This window comes from Amborella trichopoda, chromosome 2, assembly GCF_054954075.1.
Source record: "Amborella trichopoda isolate Santa Cruz 75 chromosome 2, AtrichopodaSantaCruz75HAP2 v2.0, whole genome shotgun sequence".
NCBI lineage: Eukaryota > Viridiplantae > Streptophyta > Magnoliopsida > Amborellales > Amborellaceae > Amborella > Amborella trichopoda.
The window spans coordinates 20,133,752-20,149,933 of NC_142337.1; the positions used below are offsets into that span (position 1 = coordinate 20,133,752).

The 16,182-nt window shown below is 39.6% G+C and overlaps 1 protein-coding gene across 4 annotated transcripts in view; it reads right to left on the reverse strand.

Annotated features, from left to right (window-relative positions):
- LOC18445654 (uncharacterized) overlaps positions 1-12,781 on the reverse strand; it is a 50,652-nt gene extending 37,871 nt beyond the window's left edge. For all 4 annotated transcript variants that reach the window (XR_016049382.1, XR_016049383.1, XM_011629296.3 and 1 more), the window contains exons 1-5: positions 12,462-12,781; positions 10,305-10,420; positions 10,105-10,149; positions 1,632-1,705; positions 1,492-1,541 (exon numbers count right to left, since the gene is read on the reverse strand). Coding sequence is in view for 2 of the 4 variants with exons in the window: in XM_011629296.3 (XP_011627598.1) it covers positions 1,492-1,541; positions 1,632-1,705; positions 10,105-10,149; positions 10,305-10,420; positions 12,462-12,699 (523 nt within the window). In the remaining 2 variants the exon portion in view is untranslated. The remainder of the gene's footprint in view (positions 1-1,491; positions 1,542-1,631; positions 1,706-10,104; positions 10,150-10,304; positions 10,421-12,461) is intronic.
- Between the last annotated feature and the right edge of the window lie 3,401 nt (positions 12,782-16,182).

The window sequence follows — 16,182 nt, forward strand, 5'->3', positions numbered from 1 at the left end:
TTGTTTTTCAAAAGAGGCTCTGATAGCTTATATGGGGTTGGGGGCTTCAACCCACGCCCAAATTGGCTAAATACCTCTACCACGGTGTAAAAGCTACTTAGACAAGCGGCATTGAAAGGAATGTTTGCATCATAAAACCACCTAACAATGTACTGAATAGTTCTCTCTCTCTCTCTCTCTCTCTCTCTCTCTCTCTCTCTCTCTCTCTCTCTCTCTCTCTCTCTTCCTTCTTGATTATGTTTTCTAGTTGTTTGCTCCTATGTTTTCTCATCGACAACCTCAGGGTCAGGCCAGGATAAAAAATAACCCATAAGCCCCCCAACCCGAGGCCTCTTAGGTCCCTCACCCCCCAGAACTAACTAAAACTCCCTTTCTTTTCCCCATAGGATGAGACATAGCAAGCCGCCTCACTTCATCGCACCCCTCCTCATCACTATCATCATCAAAATTAACACAAACCCCAGACCTTAGCTTTGCTATGCATGCCTCCCTTTCCTCTTTTTTTTCTTTTTACTATATTCATATAATTTTTTATCTCCTCCTTAATCCCATCAGTAACTTTTTTACAATTGGCAACCTCCCCCCAATATCAGCAAGATGCTTTTTAACCAGTTTATACCCCCATTGTATTCTTCTCATAATAATTGCATCTTATGCAATTTTTATCTAAAGGATTCAGGTTATAGTCATATTTCCAACCCAGAACACCACTTCCATTAGTATCCGAAGAAGACATCTCAAATTAATCTAAGCAATCTGAAAAACAAAATTTTTTCACTAACCTTGATTGCTCAATCTTCAAACTTCCACCTTTGAGATGTTTTCAATCTCAAAATATTTTAAAAACCCTCTAATGAGCCTAAAAAATCTCCAAAAGTAAATCCAAACTCAAAGGGAGATGTTTGGATCGATTTCTCGAAACTTTGATAAATCCTTCGATCTTATGGAAACCACCAAATCTCAACTTTTTGAAGTTTTTCTCTCTCTAAAATAATTCAAATGGGGTTTAGGTTGCATATGAACCTAACCCCCCCCCCCCCCCCCCCAACCCTTTTACAACCTAAACAAAAAACACTCAAAAAGCCCCTCCACGAGGGGCATTTTCGCCCCTAGGGGGCCGCCCAAGGCTGGGCACTAAGCACCCACCTAAGCAAGCACCTAGGCGCCTAGGCAGCCGCCCAGGGACCCTCGGCCCAAGAAGCCTGCCTGGGCCTGGGCGATGCACCCAACCACCATGGAGCTGCTTTTTAAAACACTAATCTACACATGCAATAACCACTATACCCCTTACTGTTATTGACTCATTTAAACACAATTCATTCTCCATGCAAGTGCCTGCAAGAGTCCCTACAGAAAATTTAACTTGATTCAGATGATCTTCAAGTCCACAAAACCAACAGCTCAACCCAGGACTAAAAGAAAAGAGGGAAAAAGGAAATGACCGAGTCAAAAATTCAACACTCATTCAACTTGCATTGTATCAAAACTCACATTTTGCATAGATCTCATTGACTGTGTTGAAGTCCTTGATGTCAGCAAGCCTGTCCAAAAACCATTCCTAAGTCTTTTTTTACCCTATAACTCTTTCAAGATAAAATAATAGAGAAATATAATGATGTACAAATACATACCAGACTGTTGCCTTCACAACTGAAGAATAGTTTGCACCACTAGCTTTCAAAAGTTCTCCAATATTCTTAAGAGCCTGAAATGTTTCCAAATGCAAATAAGGAAGCAACACTTCTGAGTAAACCATCAAGTCACAAGGGCATAAAATCACAAGTTCATAAAGATAACCAGGCCGGACTATTCTTCTTATTACATTTATCATAGAAACAAGAAATCATGGGAACAAGTAGCAATTCAAAAGAATCCAGTTGACAAATTTTATAAGTAACTAATCTGGTGTTGTATTTGGTAATGATACCAAGGAGCACGAGGGTAGAATTAAGCTCCTGTTACAGCACAAAATGTCTATATCAGAAAGCCAAGTGACTTTGCTCACTAAGTCATCTTTCAGTGGAAACTAATGCAAATAAATTATGAAGGCTATCTTTAGGATATCCTCCAGACTCATTCTCCTTCGAAAATGTAAATTTCATGAATACATTATATTGGTGGGGTCTAAATTTGGATTCTACAAGTTTGAAGCCACCCGCAACATCTCTGACACTTCTTCCTAATGAGGGATCAGGAACATTAAAATCCTCGCTCAGAAGTACCTTAAGAAATATCCTTTCATGGAATAAATGTTGTGCATAACCTCTGCAAGCATCAAGTTTTTGGTTATTGTTGGTTCAAAAATTGTGCTGACCCAAATTAATTGGGATACACGGTTTGGATGATGATGATGTTAGTTAAAGAATTGTTGATCCCAAATAAGATTTCCTGTTTCAAAGTTAACGTTTCAAAAAGAAAAGAAAAAAACAAAATAAGACTTCCTTTTTGATAAACCAAATAAACATTCTCTACATGCTATTATTAAATGCCAAGCATTTAGGGCCCGTTTGATAACTTGAAGTATGTTCTTATTGAGAATCTCGAAGTTCCTTCTCCCTAAGAAGCTGGATGTTCTAGCTCCTTGTACGGGAAATTACTGTGTTTGGTAACCAGCCTGGAATTTAGAGGGAGCCAGGAATCTCTTTCACAATTCAGAAAAAAATTATGAATTATGCATGTCTTTAAATTTACCAATTAAAAAAAAAATAAAAATGATTAAGATATAGTTTTAGAATAATTATACATTCTATTGTAATAACTAATAAATATAACAACATCAAACATTTTTGGAAATAACATTCTACAAGACAATGAAATGAAATTATATTGAATCAATATACATAAAAAAAATTCAAGACAAAAAATATACACTAAAAAAATCAAAATCCCTAATAAAGTTTCACATTATAAAATCAAAATATGTTTTTTCAAATAAGAGAGCATTCTTTTCCCTAAAAATGAAAATTGAACCAAGAAAAATCAAGATATTATAGAGCAAAGGAAAAAAAATAAAAAAGATCATTCTAAAACTTTTTTTTTGATAAAGTTAACATTGTATTACTTGGACATAAGCGGGAATACAGTAGATTAGAGGGAGGAGAGTACCAGGATACCCACAGGATGGGTATCTCAGTCTAAAAATTGGTCTACTGACCCTATAAAAAAATATAGCCTCTTGAAGTGGCTGATTACAAAAGGTTGAACTTTCAAAAAATGGGGCTTATAAGAACGCCCAAAAACAAGGAGGAGCAAAAAGGTGTCTATTGTCCTAGGAAACCTCTGTGGTCCAGAGCAAAAAAGGAGATGGAGCAATCAGGGTCTTCCCGATGTGATCGTTGTCGGGCTCCGTCTTTAGCCAGAAGGTCAGCAAACTCGTTCGACGTCCCCCAAGTATGCCTCCAATAGACGTTGGTATCCCTACATATGTGGTAAATTTCGTCAAAAATCTTTGATAGATACCAAGGGGGGGTAGCGGGGCCTGCTGCCCAAGATACAATATTTTGAGCATCTCCTTCCACAACTAAAGGTTGGCCCCAAAAAGGATTAAATTTTTTTAGGCCCATAAGGAGTGCCAAGGCTTCGACAAACTGAGCATCTCCATGTCTGACAAATTCGAAAAATGTCATGAGGACATTGCGGTTGTGGCCACGGAAGACCCCCTCAACTCCTGATGGGCCCAGGTTCCCTAACGAGCAAACATCGAAATTAAGCTTTATGGCATTTTCTGGGGGAGGCTGCCAATTGTGAGGTCTATGTACCTTGAGAGGTTGAAATTGGATAATATTCTCCCACTGCCCGAGAAAGGTATTCATGGCAATCCCACCAAAGATACTTTGGGTGGAAGCCCAAAAAGTTACAAGGGTTGTAACCTTGTCAAAAAGCACTGAAACTTCGTTTTTGTGTCCTTGAAAGACACTCTCATTTCTTTCTAGCCATAAGACCAAGATGGTAGCAGCAATCGTTGCCTTCCACAATATTCTACCTGCTTTGGGCCAATGACCGCCTAAGTAATAAATAACAAGTTCCTTAATCGATGATGGGAGGACCCAATGGAGACCAAACAAGTGGAGGGTAACAGTTCAAAGTTCAAAGGCCGCACTGCAATGTAAAAGGAGGTGAGGATTAGACACCTCCTCTACTAAGCACATTACGCATCTGTTTGGGAACGGCAAGCCTCTCTTTTGAAGCTGATCGAGCCTGAGAGCCCATTGACAGCAAACAATCCAATTGAAGGTTTGGACTTTTGGAGGAGCTATAGTATTCCAAACTTTGGAGAGAAGAGAGATGGGATTTAACGGGTAGCTAGGCGATTAGGTAAGTTTCTTGTAGAAAGAAGCTACTGAAAACTTACCAGATGGAGATAGAGTCCATACCAGAGAGTCATTCCCTGAAGAAGGTAGGAACACCAGGTAAAGAGCAGCCAAAAAGTTGGAGAAAGCTGAAGTTTCCTCCTCGGTGAGGTTCCTTCTAAAAGAGGGATTCGAAGTTCTACGCCCCCCTGCAAGGACCATTTCATCTGCTATGGTGGACTCTTTGTTGGATGAAAGTTCAAAAAGGTTGGGAAATAAGTCCCTAAGGGGAGCATGTCCAATCCAAAGATCAGACCAAAAGTGCGCTCTATTGCCTTCTTTTGGATGGAAGCGTAGTGATTGCTTGAAAAGAGCAAGAGAAGAGGTGAATTTCGAGCTCCTGAAGCCCTGCTACGAGAAGTCTTGTGAGGCACCCAAGTGTGGACCAAAATCTTATATTTGTTCCGAATAACCTGTGCCCAGAGGGAGTTTGGTTGGGTGGCCAATCTCCACCACCATTTCCCCATCAAAGCCAGATTGTGTTTCTAAGATCCCTGATTCCTAGACCACTTTGAGATTTGGGTAGTCGGACTCTATCCCAAGAGATGAGGTGATGTCTGGTTTTTTCTGCTTGGCCAGACCACAGAAAGTTCCTCATAAGTTGGTCCAACCTGTTAGCCACCGAAGCTAGCATGTGGAAGATGGACATTAAGTATATAGGGGAGTTTGCCAATGTAGCTTTAACTAAAGTAGAGTGACCAACCAGGGAAAGAAACCTCCCTTTCCATCCACCCAATCACCTATCAACTATGTCAATCACTTGGGCCCATTGTCTCTTTTTTGGCTTCCCTAAGCCCAAAGGCAACCCTAAAAAAGTGGTGGGTAAGTCCTCCACTAAACATTCCCAAGAAGGAATAAGGGTTCTGATTTCTTTAGTTGTAAGACCCACTCCCATCATCTTTGATTTTTCCATATTCACTTTGAAGCCTGTGGCATTCTCAAAGCATTTGAGGAAGAGTCCGAGGTTTTCGATTTCATGAGTGGCAGCATCAAGGAAGACTGAGGTATCATTTGCATATTGCAGGTGTGATACCGAAGGACCTTGTGGGCTGCAAAGAAAAGACGAGAGAAGGCCCTCCTGGTAAAGGCGAGAGATAGACCTGCTGAAAACCTTTGCAGCTATTGTAAAGAGAAAGGGAGATAACGGGTCCCATTGGCGAAGCCCCCTCGAGGCTGAAAAATATCCTTTTGGACTTCCGTTTATAAGCACCCGAAAAATGAGGGGATATACATCCTTTCATCCATTTTCTCCATCGAATTCCAAAATTCATTCTGGCCATCGTCTCATCCAATAAGGACTAGTCCACGTGGTCATATGCTTTTTCCCAATCGATTTTGAAAATCAAGCCTGGCTTCTTGGATAGGTGCCTGGAGTGAATACACTCGTGGGCAACCAGCACACCATCCAGGATCAACCTTTCTTGGATGAAAGCAGATTGGGACTGCGAAATGATCATAGAAAGGTACCCATAAATGATTTAAAGGGGGCTATGGGAAACCCATCTGGCCCCGGAGCTTTGCCTTTGGCTAATTGGTCAATGGCGCTGGAAATATCCTCTGCTAAAAAAGGTCTTTCCAACCAACTTGACCAATGATCAGGAACTGTTAGGAAGTCCAGAGTGGTCATCCTAGGCTTGTGTCCCACAGAGGCAATGTAGAGAGACCTGAAGAAATGGAGGATGGCTGTTTCGACATCATCTGGCTGGGTAAGAGAGTAATTATCCACCTTAATTGTGGATATCAGGTTCTCTCTTCTCCGGCAGTTCGCTGTGCGATGAAAGAACGCAGTGTTCTGGTCCCCTGTTTTTAGCCATTTGACTCGGGATCTCTGGTACCAATAAAGTTCTTCTTTCTTGAGTGTAGCGAGGTATTCCAACTTGGATTGGGTTCTAAGAAGTGCTTCAGAGTCAGAAAGGGGTCAAGCTTCTTCTATTCTATCAAGGCTTGTATGGAATTTAGCAAAGAGCTTTTTAACTGAGAATGATTCCCTGGTCGCGATTGACTCCAAGTTTTTTGGGACTTTTTGAGAAGCTAGATTTTGGTTTGTAGTTTGAAACCCGCTCTACCCGAGACTTGAGAAGAGAAGGAATTCCACCAACTGGGGATGAGACTCAGAAGGGAATGCTCTTCTAACCAAGCCAATTCAAAACGAAAAGGTTTTGGCCCCCTACGGACCACCTGTGTATTAAGAAGAATAGGACAGTGATCCGAGGTGGGTTTAGGCAGGGTGAGCGCATCTGAATCAGGAAAAACAGCTTCCCAATCTAGAGAAAGAAGGAAGAGATCCAGTTTAGCCAGGGAAGGCTGAACAGAATGAATGGACCACGTGAATGCATTCCCTTGGATAGGAATGTCTAAACGTTCTCGTCAAGAGATGAAATCAGAAAAATCCAATGTACCTTAGGAAATATTTTTTTTTTGAGAAAGATTAACGTTGTATTTCTATGGGAGTTTACATGAGATATGATTGAGAGCACACCCTCCCATGGTGGTTAACAGCAAAAAATACATTAAAGCATTAGTCTTCCAAGATCAATAAGGGCTTATAAGAAGCGCCCATCTTACAGGATATACAATGAGATATACAGAAACTGAGCACTGACTTGCTCAAAAAGAGAGGTGGTAGACTGTACTGTAGAGGTCCTAAACAAAAAAGGAGTTGGACCCAGTCTAAAGGTCAGTACAGCTAAGATCCTAAACAAAAAAGGAGTTTGTCCTAGCCAGGGAGTCCAAATACAAACTAGCTCCCTCCTTGGCCAATAGATCTGCTAGACTGTTGGACATCCTCCAAGTATGATGTCATAAGACGCTGGTATCCTTGCATAAGTATGAAATTTCATCAAAGATTGAGGGCAATTGCCTAGGAGGGGGGGACAAGCCTCTAGCCCAAGATATTGTGTCAGAAGAGTCTCCTTCCACTATCAGTGAAGAGCCCCATGAGTGGTTAAAGTTTCTCAATCCCAGTAAGAGAGTCATGGCTTCTGCATATTGGGAATCAAAAGTCCCAAGATGGGCCAAAGGAGAAAAGAGGACGAAGACCTGGCTGTCTCTTAACACACCCCCTGCTCCTGAGGGGCCAAGGTTGCCTAAAGAACAGCCATCAAAGTTCGGCTTGATGCCCCCCACTGGTGGGGGTCTCCACCTGCAGATTCTTGGGGGTTTGGGAGGTTTATGGTAGAGAATGTTTTGCCAATGAGGGAAGAAAGTGTTCCTGGGGATGCCCAAAAAGGCTTTATGTTGAGAAGCCCAGAAAGTGGAGATACGCTAGGAAATATTAGTGTTAAGGTTTCTCTCATGGGACCATCGGGTGATATAGAAATCACCACCCAGGCACCACGCAGTGTGAGGTAAAGCTGCAATGAAGTCCAATTCAGACAAAAGATGGGAACGGAGGGAAGCTGAATTGGGACCATAAATGGCAGAAAATTTGAGCAGCAAACCATCTGTAGCCCTAGAAAGAATGACGGTGACCGAGAAATCTCCTATGTGGGACGAAAGCAGATTAAACTCAGTTGGGTTCCAAACCACCCAAATACCACTAGAAGCCCCTGTCACCGATAATGATTCCCATTGACACGGCCTTCTGCCCTACACACTACGAATAGATTGCACGGTAGGGTTCGGCTGTTTCGTCTCAATCAATGCTAGAATCGATGGGGAAAATTTTACTGTTAAGTCTCTCTCCGATTCCCTTTTGGACTTTTGTCCCAACCCTCTAATGTTCTGAGAGAGTATCTTCATTGATAAAAGGAAGGGCAGAGGGGGAGGCTGTTCTAGTCGACCGCCTAGGATTTAGGAGGGTAGGGGTGGTGGAAGGAGAGTTGACACCAGCTGCCTGTTTGTCATAATTGATGGAAGAAAACAAGTTCAGCAGTTCTCGATGTCCTTTGACTTTCACCTTGAACATGCTTTGGACGTCCGCAAGCAAGAACCGATGTGCCGGGCCTTCTGGTCCATGATGTTCAAAGCCCATTACCCGGTAGATCGCCTTCATCTTGTCATTCTAAACTCTTTTTGCCCATTTTAAATAATTTTTCTAAAAAGTGACATTTTTTTGGGAAAACCCTAAACGTAATTGTTTTGGGCCTAGATATATGCAATAATCCATTTGGATCCATCGAATTGGATCAATTCAATTTGGCGGATTTTCAATAAGTGTAATATTACATGAAACCCTAGCAAAAAATTCAAAGTAAAAAAATATAAACAAAAAATTATTATGATACCGGTGCAAATAAATCAAGCACCTTGTAGATGAAAAACCCCATTCATTTTGATAAAATACACAAAAAATATATATATTTGGCAGATTTAAGAAATGAGTGGAAAAAACCGAATTTTTTTAAGTCAGATCCACAAAAAAGGGTAATAATCAATTGAGTTGAGCCAATAATCTTGTAATAGGCTTGATTGCAATCATTTAGAGCCAAATTTGAGAAAGATTGGTTGAAAAACAAAGGAGAATGATGCACTTTGGCGGATTTATCAGAAAATAGCAAGAAAAACCCATTTTCAATTAAAAAAAAAAGGGGGGGTAATTATTAGTTAAAAAATCAAAGGAAAATGATCAAGATGAATTTATCATCCAATTTAGGGCTTCTTATATCCCTTAAATCAATTATTTCATTCACAAAAGCTGTAGAAAAATCAAATGTGGTTAAACCTCACACTCTCTCTCTAAAACCTATATTTACAGAAAGATAAAGTCAGTGGCAGAAGGTTACAGAGAGGAAGAGAGCTCAAGGAGAGAGGGTGAAGGTAAAGAAAGAACGCACGGAGGAAGAGGAAGAGGGAGGAGAGAGGAAGGGAAGAGGAAGAGAGGATTTGGGCAACGGGGATGTGTTGAAGATTGATGTCTTGTATTCTGAGGAAATAGATCTGCCAAGGTGGAGTCAAAGGGGCGACTCTGGAGGACCGTTAAAAGCCCGAAGGGCTTGAGGCCCAGGACTACATATATTTTGGTATTTTGGTAATTTGTACCATCTGCCTGGGAATATAAATATTGTTGCGATGGGGGTTCTTTTAAGGTTAAGAAAAAACAGAGATTTCTTTGTAGTACGAAAACAGAGAGAGGTGTGAGGAAGAGAGCCATTGTAACCCTATTATCCATTGCCAGTAAAGAAGCTCTCATCTCCCCATGGACATAGGCACGTTGCCGAACCATGTATATCTTTGCATTGTGGTTGGTTGTCTCTTTCTTTTGTGTTTGTTTTTTCTTTCTTGTTTCATGGATTGCTTTTCGTTTCTACAGAATGTACTTTTTTTTTTATGGGAGAAGCTGGGATTTTGAGGGGGCTGAGCGAGCAAAAAAAAAAAAAAAAACATAAGTGCAGCTCTCCATGGGGTAGGGAGGAAGCCCACACTTCACATTTTTTAGTGACGTGGTCTCCCCACTCCTCAAACCACACCCCTAACCAAACTTAGAACTGGGGGTAGGTATTGGAACTTCCGTCATCTAAAAACGAAAATTCTAATTGGCAAACTGGCCCTTAAAGAACCATCTTTTTCAAACAAGTTGGCAAGTTGAAACTGCATTGTGCAAGATGAGTAAATTTTTTAAGTCCATATTCTATGAGAAATCCAGGCATCATAAATGTTTGCTAAAATTAGAAAGAAAATTATATGTATGCACAAAATTTAAGTAAACTGGACAGTGAAATTCTTGTTGAAGCATATAACTACAAAATTGTAGCTATGCAGAAGAAATAGATGCTCTTTCAGAATTGAAAGTACAAACAATCAAGAACCAATTCACCTGCTCTGTCTGCTCCACTATGCCATCAGAGATGAGTTTCCCAGTCTGAGCACATGCATTAAGAAAAGTTCTTTTAAAAAAAAAATTAGCTCATGCATTAAGAAATTAGAAAGCAACTGATAAAGAAGCCTAGTCAACAGGTGGATCTGTGGAAATATTATGTGAAGAAATATGGCTAAGGAACATCTAGAAGTGAAAACCTCAGGAACAAGGCCCCCTTGCCCAGACAAGAAAATGAGGTTATTAGATTTGATTCCCGGAGAATATGGTCCAATTGGTTTTGGGGCCTTGTCTGTTCGAATAACCTCATTTTTACCTGAAATCAGCACTAAAATAAGTCAAGATAAACATGAGAAAGTTAAACTATCAATCCTGCATTATGAGAGACAAGATCGAGCTAAAGTACAAGAGCCAAAAACAAGCCCACAAATACTTAAGAACATTTGCCATGCATTTAAGATAATTAAGTAAACCACAATCAATAAAAACTTGTGTTCTAAATAAGTAGATTAATTACATGACAAAATCATATTCAGATTTTACAATCACATAGCATTTTTGAACAAATATTCAACGTGATTTATTGCATGTCCTAAGATTGATGAGATAATGAATTAGCTAAAACTGTAAGTTATTTTAGCCCTGAGTAGCAGAAATCATATATAAAGAGTGGTTGTGCCACTCCAAAACCTTCATCTGACTCAGATCCCACCCCTAAACCTCACTTTAGCCACTTCTTGCCCTAATCTTTATAGATAATGACATTTCCTCCTCCCACTTCTGTTGCTTATCTTGCTTCCATTTTAAGAATTTATATTTCAGCCTTGATTGGCGAAGGAAGTGCCGATCTGTTCTGGTGCATACTACCATTATCTGGAAAGATAACAATTACTGCTCCGCAAATTAAAACTAGAAATTTAGTATTTATGTAGGTGCATTCCAATAGAGACAATTCATCAACTGAAGTTACAGAAAGCGCTAACAATTTGATTGGTTATAGAGGAGACAAAAAGAACCATATTATGAGACATCGTTTTATCATATTCACTGTTTTACATCTATCATTGATCAAGTTGTTTCTTTCATATAAATATACAGATAACACAATTTCAGAGAGATTTTAATTTGTTAAGTGACTGCAGATTCTGTAGAGAAATTTTGATGCTGCAAACAAGCAACCCACTGGAACCAATAACTCGACCATTTTAAAAAATGAGGAATGAGCAATTGTATATCATTACAAACATGAGTATCCAACTCCCATAATTTCAGATTCCAACATATTCAAAATAAACTAGAACTGAAAAGTTGCTCACTAGAATTAAAGAGCAACATTTCATAAATTTCGGTGGAAAAGGACGCTCATATAGCAAAATGCTTCTCTTATGGAAAAACCCTTCTGGAATATGGTGTGGCCCTGACACTACAGCATGGAGACCATATGTAATTCAGAAGAGAAACTATTATGAGAAACAACTATAAACCATGCAGGAATGACAATCACGGCAAGTTTCAAGTGCTCTCTTTTATGGGAAATTTTTCATTATTGTAAGATCTATACATCAATTTGCAAACAATGCAAACAGAGAGACAAATACTTTAATAAAACCATAAGCACGCCAGAACAAAAAAAATGGAGAGGAAAGAGAAAAACAGGCCAATAAGATAATCATGGTAGTCGAATACTCCCTCTAATCATCGAGAGTCTCCAATCAACACCTTGTCTGAAAAGAAATTGGATATCAATAAACTTCTATAGGCATATAATCTATAGTAACAGGTTCCATGCAATGGTAAATTTAAAACATGTTGCATCGCGTCCACAAGCCTCCCAAAGAAAGAATCCAAACCCAAAGAAGGTAGTGTTTCCCAAAAATTTAGAATTCAAAATTGATGTTGTAACTAATGAAGCTTCACTGCACAAAATCTCAGGATGAGAAATTAGTGATGCTAATTGATACATGTCAATAAAATATAAGATTTTTCCTTCATAAAGAAGATGGTATAATTAATAAGCAGAAGGTGAGGGATTACTTATGGTATTTTGTGATGTTATTAAAATGTTAAAGTTCCATTGTTTAAAAAGGTTGTATGAGCATGACAAACAAGTGATAGGAAACGAAAACACCACCAAGTTTAGTCATTTTCACAGATTTTTGCATGCATGTATAAGTATTTCTTTTTTTTTTACGAAATATGTGTAAGTATTTCTATCATTTCGATATATGTTATTTTCAAAATTCCAAGTTCTTTGATTATGTTTTAACAAAATAAAAAGAATGAAAGGGCGTGCAAAATGCTTCTGCACAGTTCTCTCTCTCTCTCAAGGGACAAGTGATGAGCCGACACAGACTTACGAGGAGTGTCTGAGATGCTCATGGTGGAGGAGGCAAACAAGGGTGGAGTGAGTTGTTTTCTTCTTGTGGTCCGATGATGAAGAAGCAAAATGGAGCCTCCGGCAGCAAGAGCGAGGCCCGCAGCAGCGGCACCCTGCGCGGAGCCCATGCCCATGGCCTTGGTGCTGCTCGACAATGCTTTCTTAAACTCGATGATGGACGCCAAGGGAGAGGAGGATGGGCCAATACACCACGCCATTGTTGCACTGCCCTGCCTACCCACCGACCCACCCGCTTCTCCTATGCTTCTGCTTCAAAGCATCTGGTCTAACCTCTGAACTACTCTCCTCTACATATGGTAAGAGTCAAAAGTCTCTGCTCCCGCGGGACCATTTCCTCCTTTCACTCTATTTAATGGTTATTATTTTTATCCAACTGGGGTAACTTTGTAACGGTAGGGTAAGGGGGCAATATGCCGGGTCCGTACCGGTCTTGGTCCTAGCCGGGCCCGGAGTAGCATTCTCTTAGTTGGGCTAAGCAAAAAAGAAATGAAAAAAAAAAAAACAAATAGAGCTGGACCAGGCAAAATCGGGCTGGCACTGTCCCGAGCTTGGCCCTCGGGCTGTAGTTTGTGGCCATGCCTACTTTTTAGGGCCATCTTCTAATTGCTACTTATTGCTGATCATTGATATTCTCTCTTCTCTTTACCTTATACCTTACGCTAGGTCCTAGCTGCTCCTGGCTTCTACCTATTTTTCTCATTCTCTCTATCTAAACTTATCCCTATGTTTCTCACTCTCTCTATCTAAACTTATCTAAGCCATTTCTATAACTTTTTTTTTTTTTTTTTTACGATGTCTTTTTGCTTTTTTTATAAGCTTTCCCTCTTTCTTTCACTCCCCCTTTGATTCTAGGTTTTTTCCCATACTCCTTTGTTCTCTCTCCCTTTTACGGACAAGCTTTCTATGCTTTCCCTACCGCATAAAATTTTATATGCTTCTCCCTTTCCAATTGTTCATTTTGAATGGAGGGCTGAGATGGCCTCAATCGCAATATCACGTCTCTCGACTATTTTTTTAACTTTTTTTACAAACAATTTTGAAACCAAATTTTGGACGTCCACTCCTCCATTAAACTCACACCTGTAAAAAATATAAAAAACTATTCTCAATAAAATAAAATGACCAAAATACACTTGAAAGTTTCAAGGGTATTTTGGTTATTATAATTTATCAAAAAATATTTTTATTATTATTTTTAGGTGCGTCTCATTGAGGTGATGGCACGTACCAAATTTTATATTCATATAATTTATAACAAAAAAAGATAAAAATAAAATACTCTAAGGCATCGGATCTTAGATCAAACGGTCATGGGCTCACTTGATCTAAATTGGATGGCTGGATTGGGGGGAAGTATATATCTTATTGTTGTAAGGGAAGTATAGAAATGTTTCCCTCTTTTTTCTCCCCATCACCCTCATTTCTCCTACCTTTAGCTCTTATATTTTTCTTTGTTGTTCTTTTCTCTAATTCACTGCTATCTTTTTCGCTCTTTTGCTCCAGTCTTCCAAGCTCAACGACCTCCTTTCTGTATCCAGAGAGCCAATAGATTGAGTTAGGGGGGTCTCTCCCCCCTCCCCTTCCTCTTCCTCCTCATCTTCTTTTTTCGTCTCCTCGCTTCACCCCTTCCATACCCCATGCACTTTCTTGCCCATCCTCTTCCACTCGTCTCCATCTTTCATTGTCGATCTCTTCTTGGTACACAACCACTTTGTCCCTCCCCCTTCGCCCTTCTTTCCAAATGAAATTAATGCTTAATATAGGATTCTCCCCTCCTTTTGGAGATCGGTATCCCATAGTGGTCTTCTCTGGCCTCTGGGTTCCCCTTTGGGTCTTGAAGACCCTTGTATCTAATTACTTAAGTTAATGCCTAAGATGGGGCACGGTCCATCAGGTGGCCGTAGGAAGCTCTATCGTGGTTTTTCAGGTACTATATTGGGGGGCTTGAAATTCATATATGTAGGAAGATACATGTGCTTTTGGAGTAATTAAAGTGAGCATCATCCTCCCCCTCTCTCTTTACTGTTGGGATTATGTGGCCTATAAAAGCCTTATGAGTGATTATAAAATGAAATAATATAATGGAAGATGAACTTAGTAGGAGTGTGGTCTCTCGTGGACCATACTAAGCAAACGATGTTTGCTAATATTGGACTGTGCTTGACGATCTAGGCCAGTCGATTAGGAAAAACACATGTTACTTGAGCATAAAGAACAAACCGATAAGGGTTATAATGGGTTAACCCTTGATGAGGTTGGAGAATATGCCCGGATGAGTGAGCTGAGAGACTGTGTAACCCTTCTGTGTGATGGTGGCTTACAAAGATGGGGGACCTGTAATTAACAAATTGGGATTGCGATCTCTTGGTTCATCGGCCAGACTTTGACGACCCACTAATGAGCCCATGCTTGGATTGTGGGTCATGGGAAACAGTGGGTCGGTCAAATAAAGCAAGTATGATCCGTAGTCCACAGTTGAAGGTGGAGTGCCCCATGATTGTTGATTCAATTCCCAAACCATATGGATCATTTTCTTATCAAATTAATTTAATTGTGTTTGTTTTATGTTTTGAATATTTGATTTTTTTATAAACCACTGGTATTTTATTTATAATTTTTGGATTTATAAAATTAAATATATTGATTTTACAATAGTATAAATATTTAAATACTAGAAATTATTTTATAAATTTTAATACATAAAAATATTATGGGGGCCCATTGTGCACATGAACCCATCATGTTTCTAGAAGGTGGGGTCCATATGTGCCTCCCATTGGTGGCACGCCCCACCCCTTGGATTCCTTTTATTAAATTTTGGTAATGTTGAATTGTCATATGTGATCAACTATGACTTGGACCATATATTGACATAATTTAGAAGTAAATATTGACTTAATATATCTTTGATAGATTTTTATGGAAAATATGAGTAGAGATGTACTATTTTATGGAATGCACAATATTTAAGTAAGATTAATTTGACTTATTTTCTATTAATGGGGAAATGATTTAGGAAAGGGAGATAATGGTTCATGCACATTCCATAATATTGATGGCTCATCTATAAATGGATGACTCAAATCTCTCACCTCATAAGTTTCCTGATCAATGGTCCACATTTAATCTCACAAGAAGAGGCAAACTATGGGAAACCCTAAGAACTCCTAATCCCAAATTTCTTTATAAATAGGGGTGCTCCCCCCTATTCTCTGCACACAATCTGTCTAACCTCACCCCCTCTCTACCCCTTCACTCTCCTACCCATAGAGGGGGCACGCCCCAACCCTAGGGTCCCCTCCCACTTTCTCTCTCATCTTATATGCTAAGGGTTGGGAAATATGCCAAAAATATTTTAGGGTAGGATCTAGGCTTGATGAGCTACAAAAGGATTGTATGAAATAGTTTGGCCAAAATTTGTTTTCCCGGGTCGAGATTAAAGCTAGACCGTTGATCCCGTGCCATTGGATGATAGTGACTCGGTATGGGGTGTAATAAGCTCGATTGAGGTAATCTTCAGCGCTCTTCCTTTCTATTTCTTGTAATCTTATGTTTTATTCTCAAGCATAGTGCATATTTATTCCAATGACATCAAGTTGTTAAGATCTTGGTGTTATTGTTATGTTGATTTTATTTTAAAGTTTATCTTGTTGTAATAAATATCACATGCAAGTGATCTT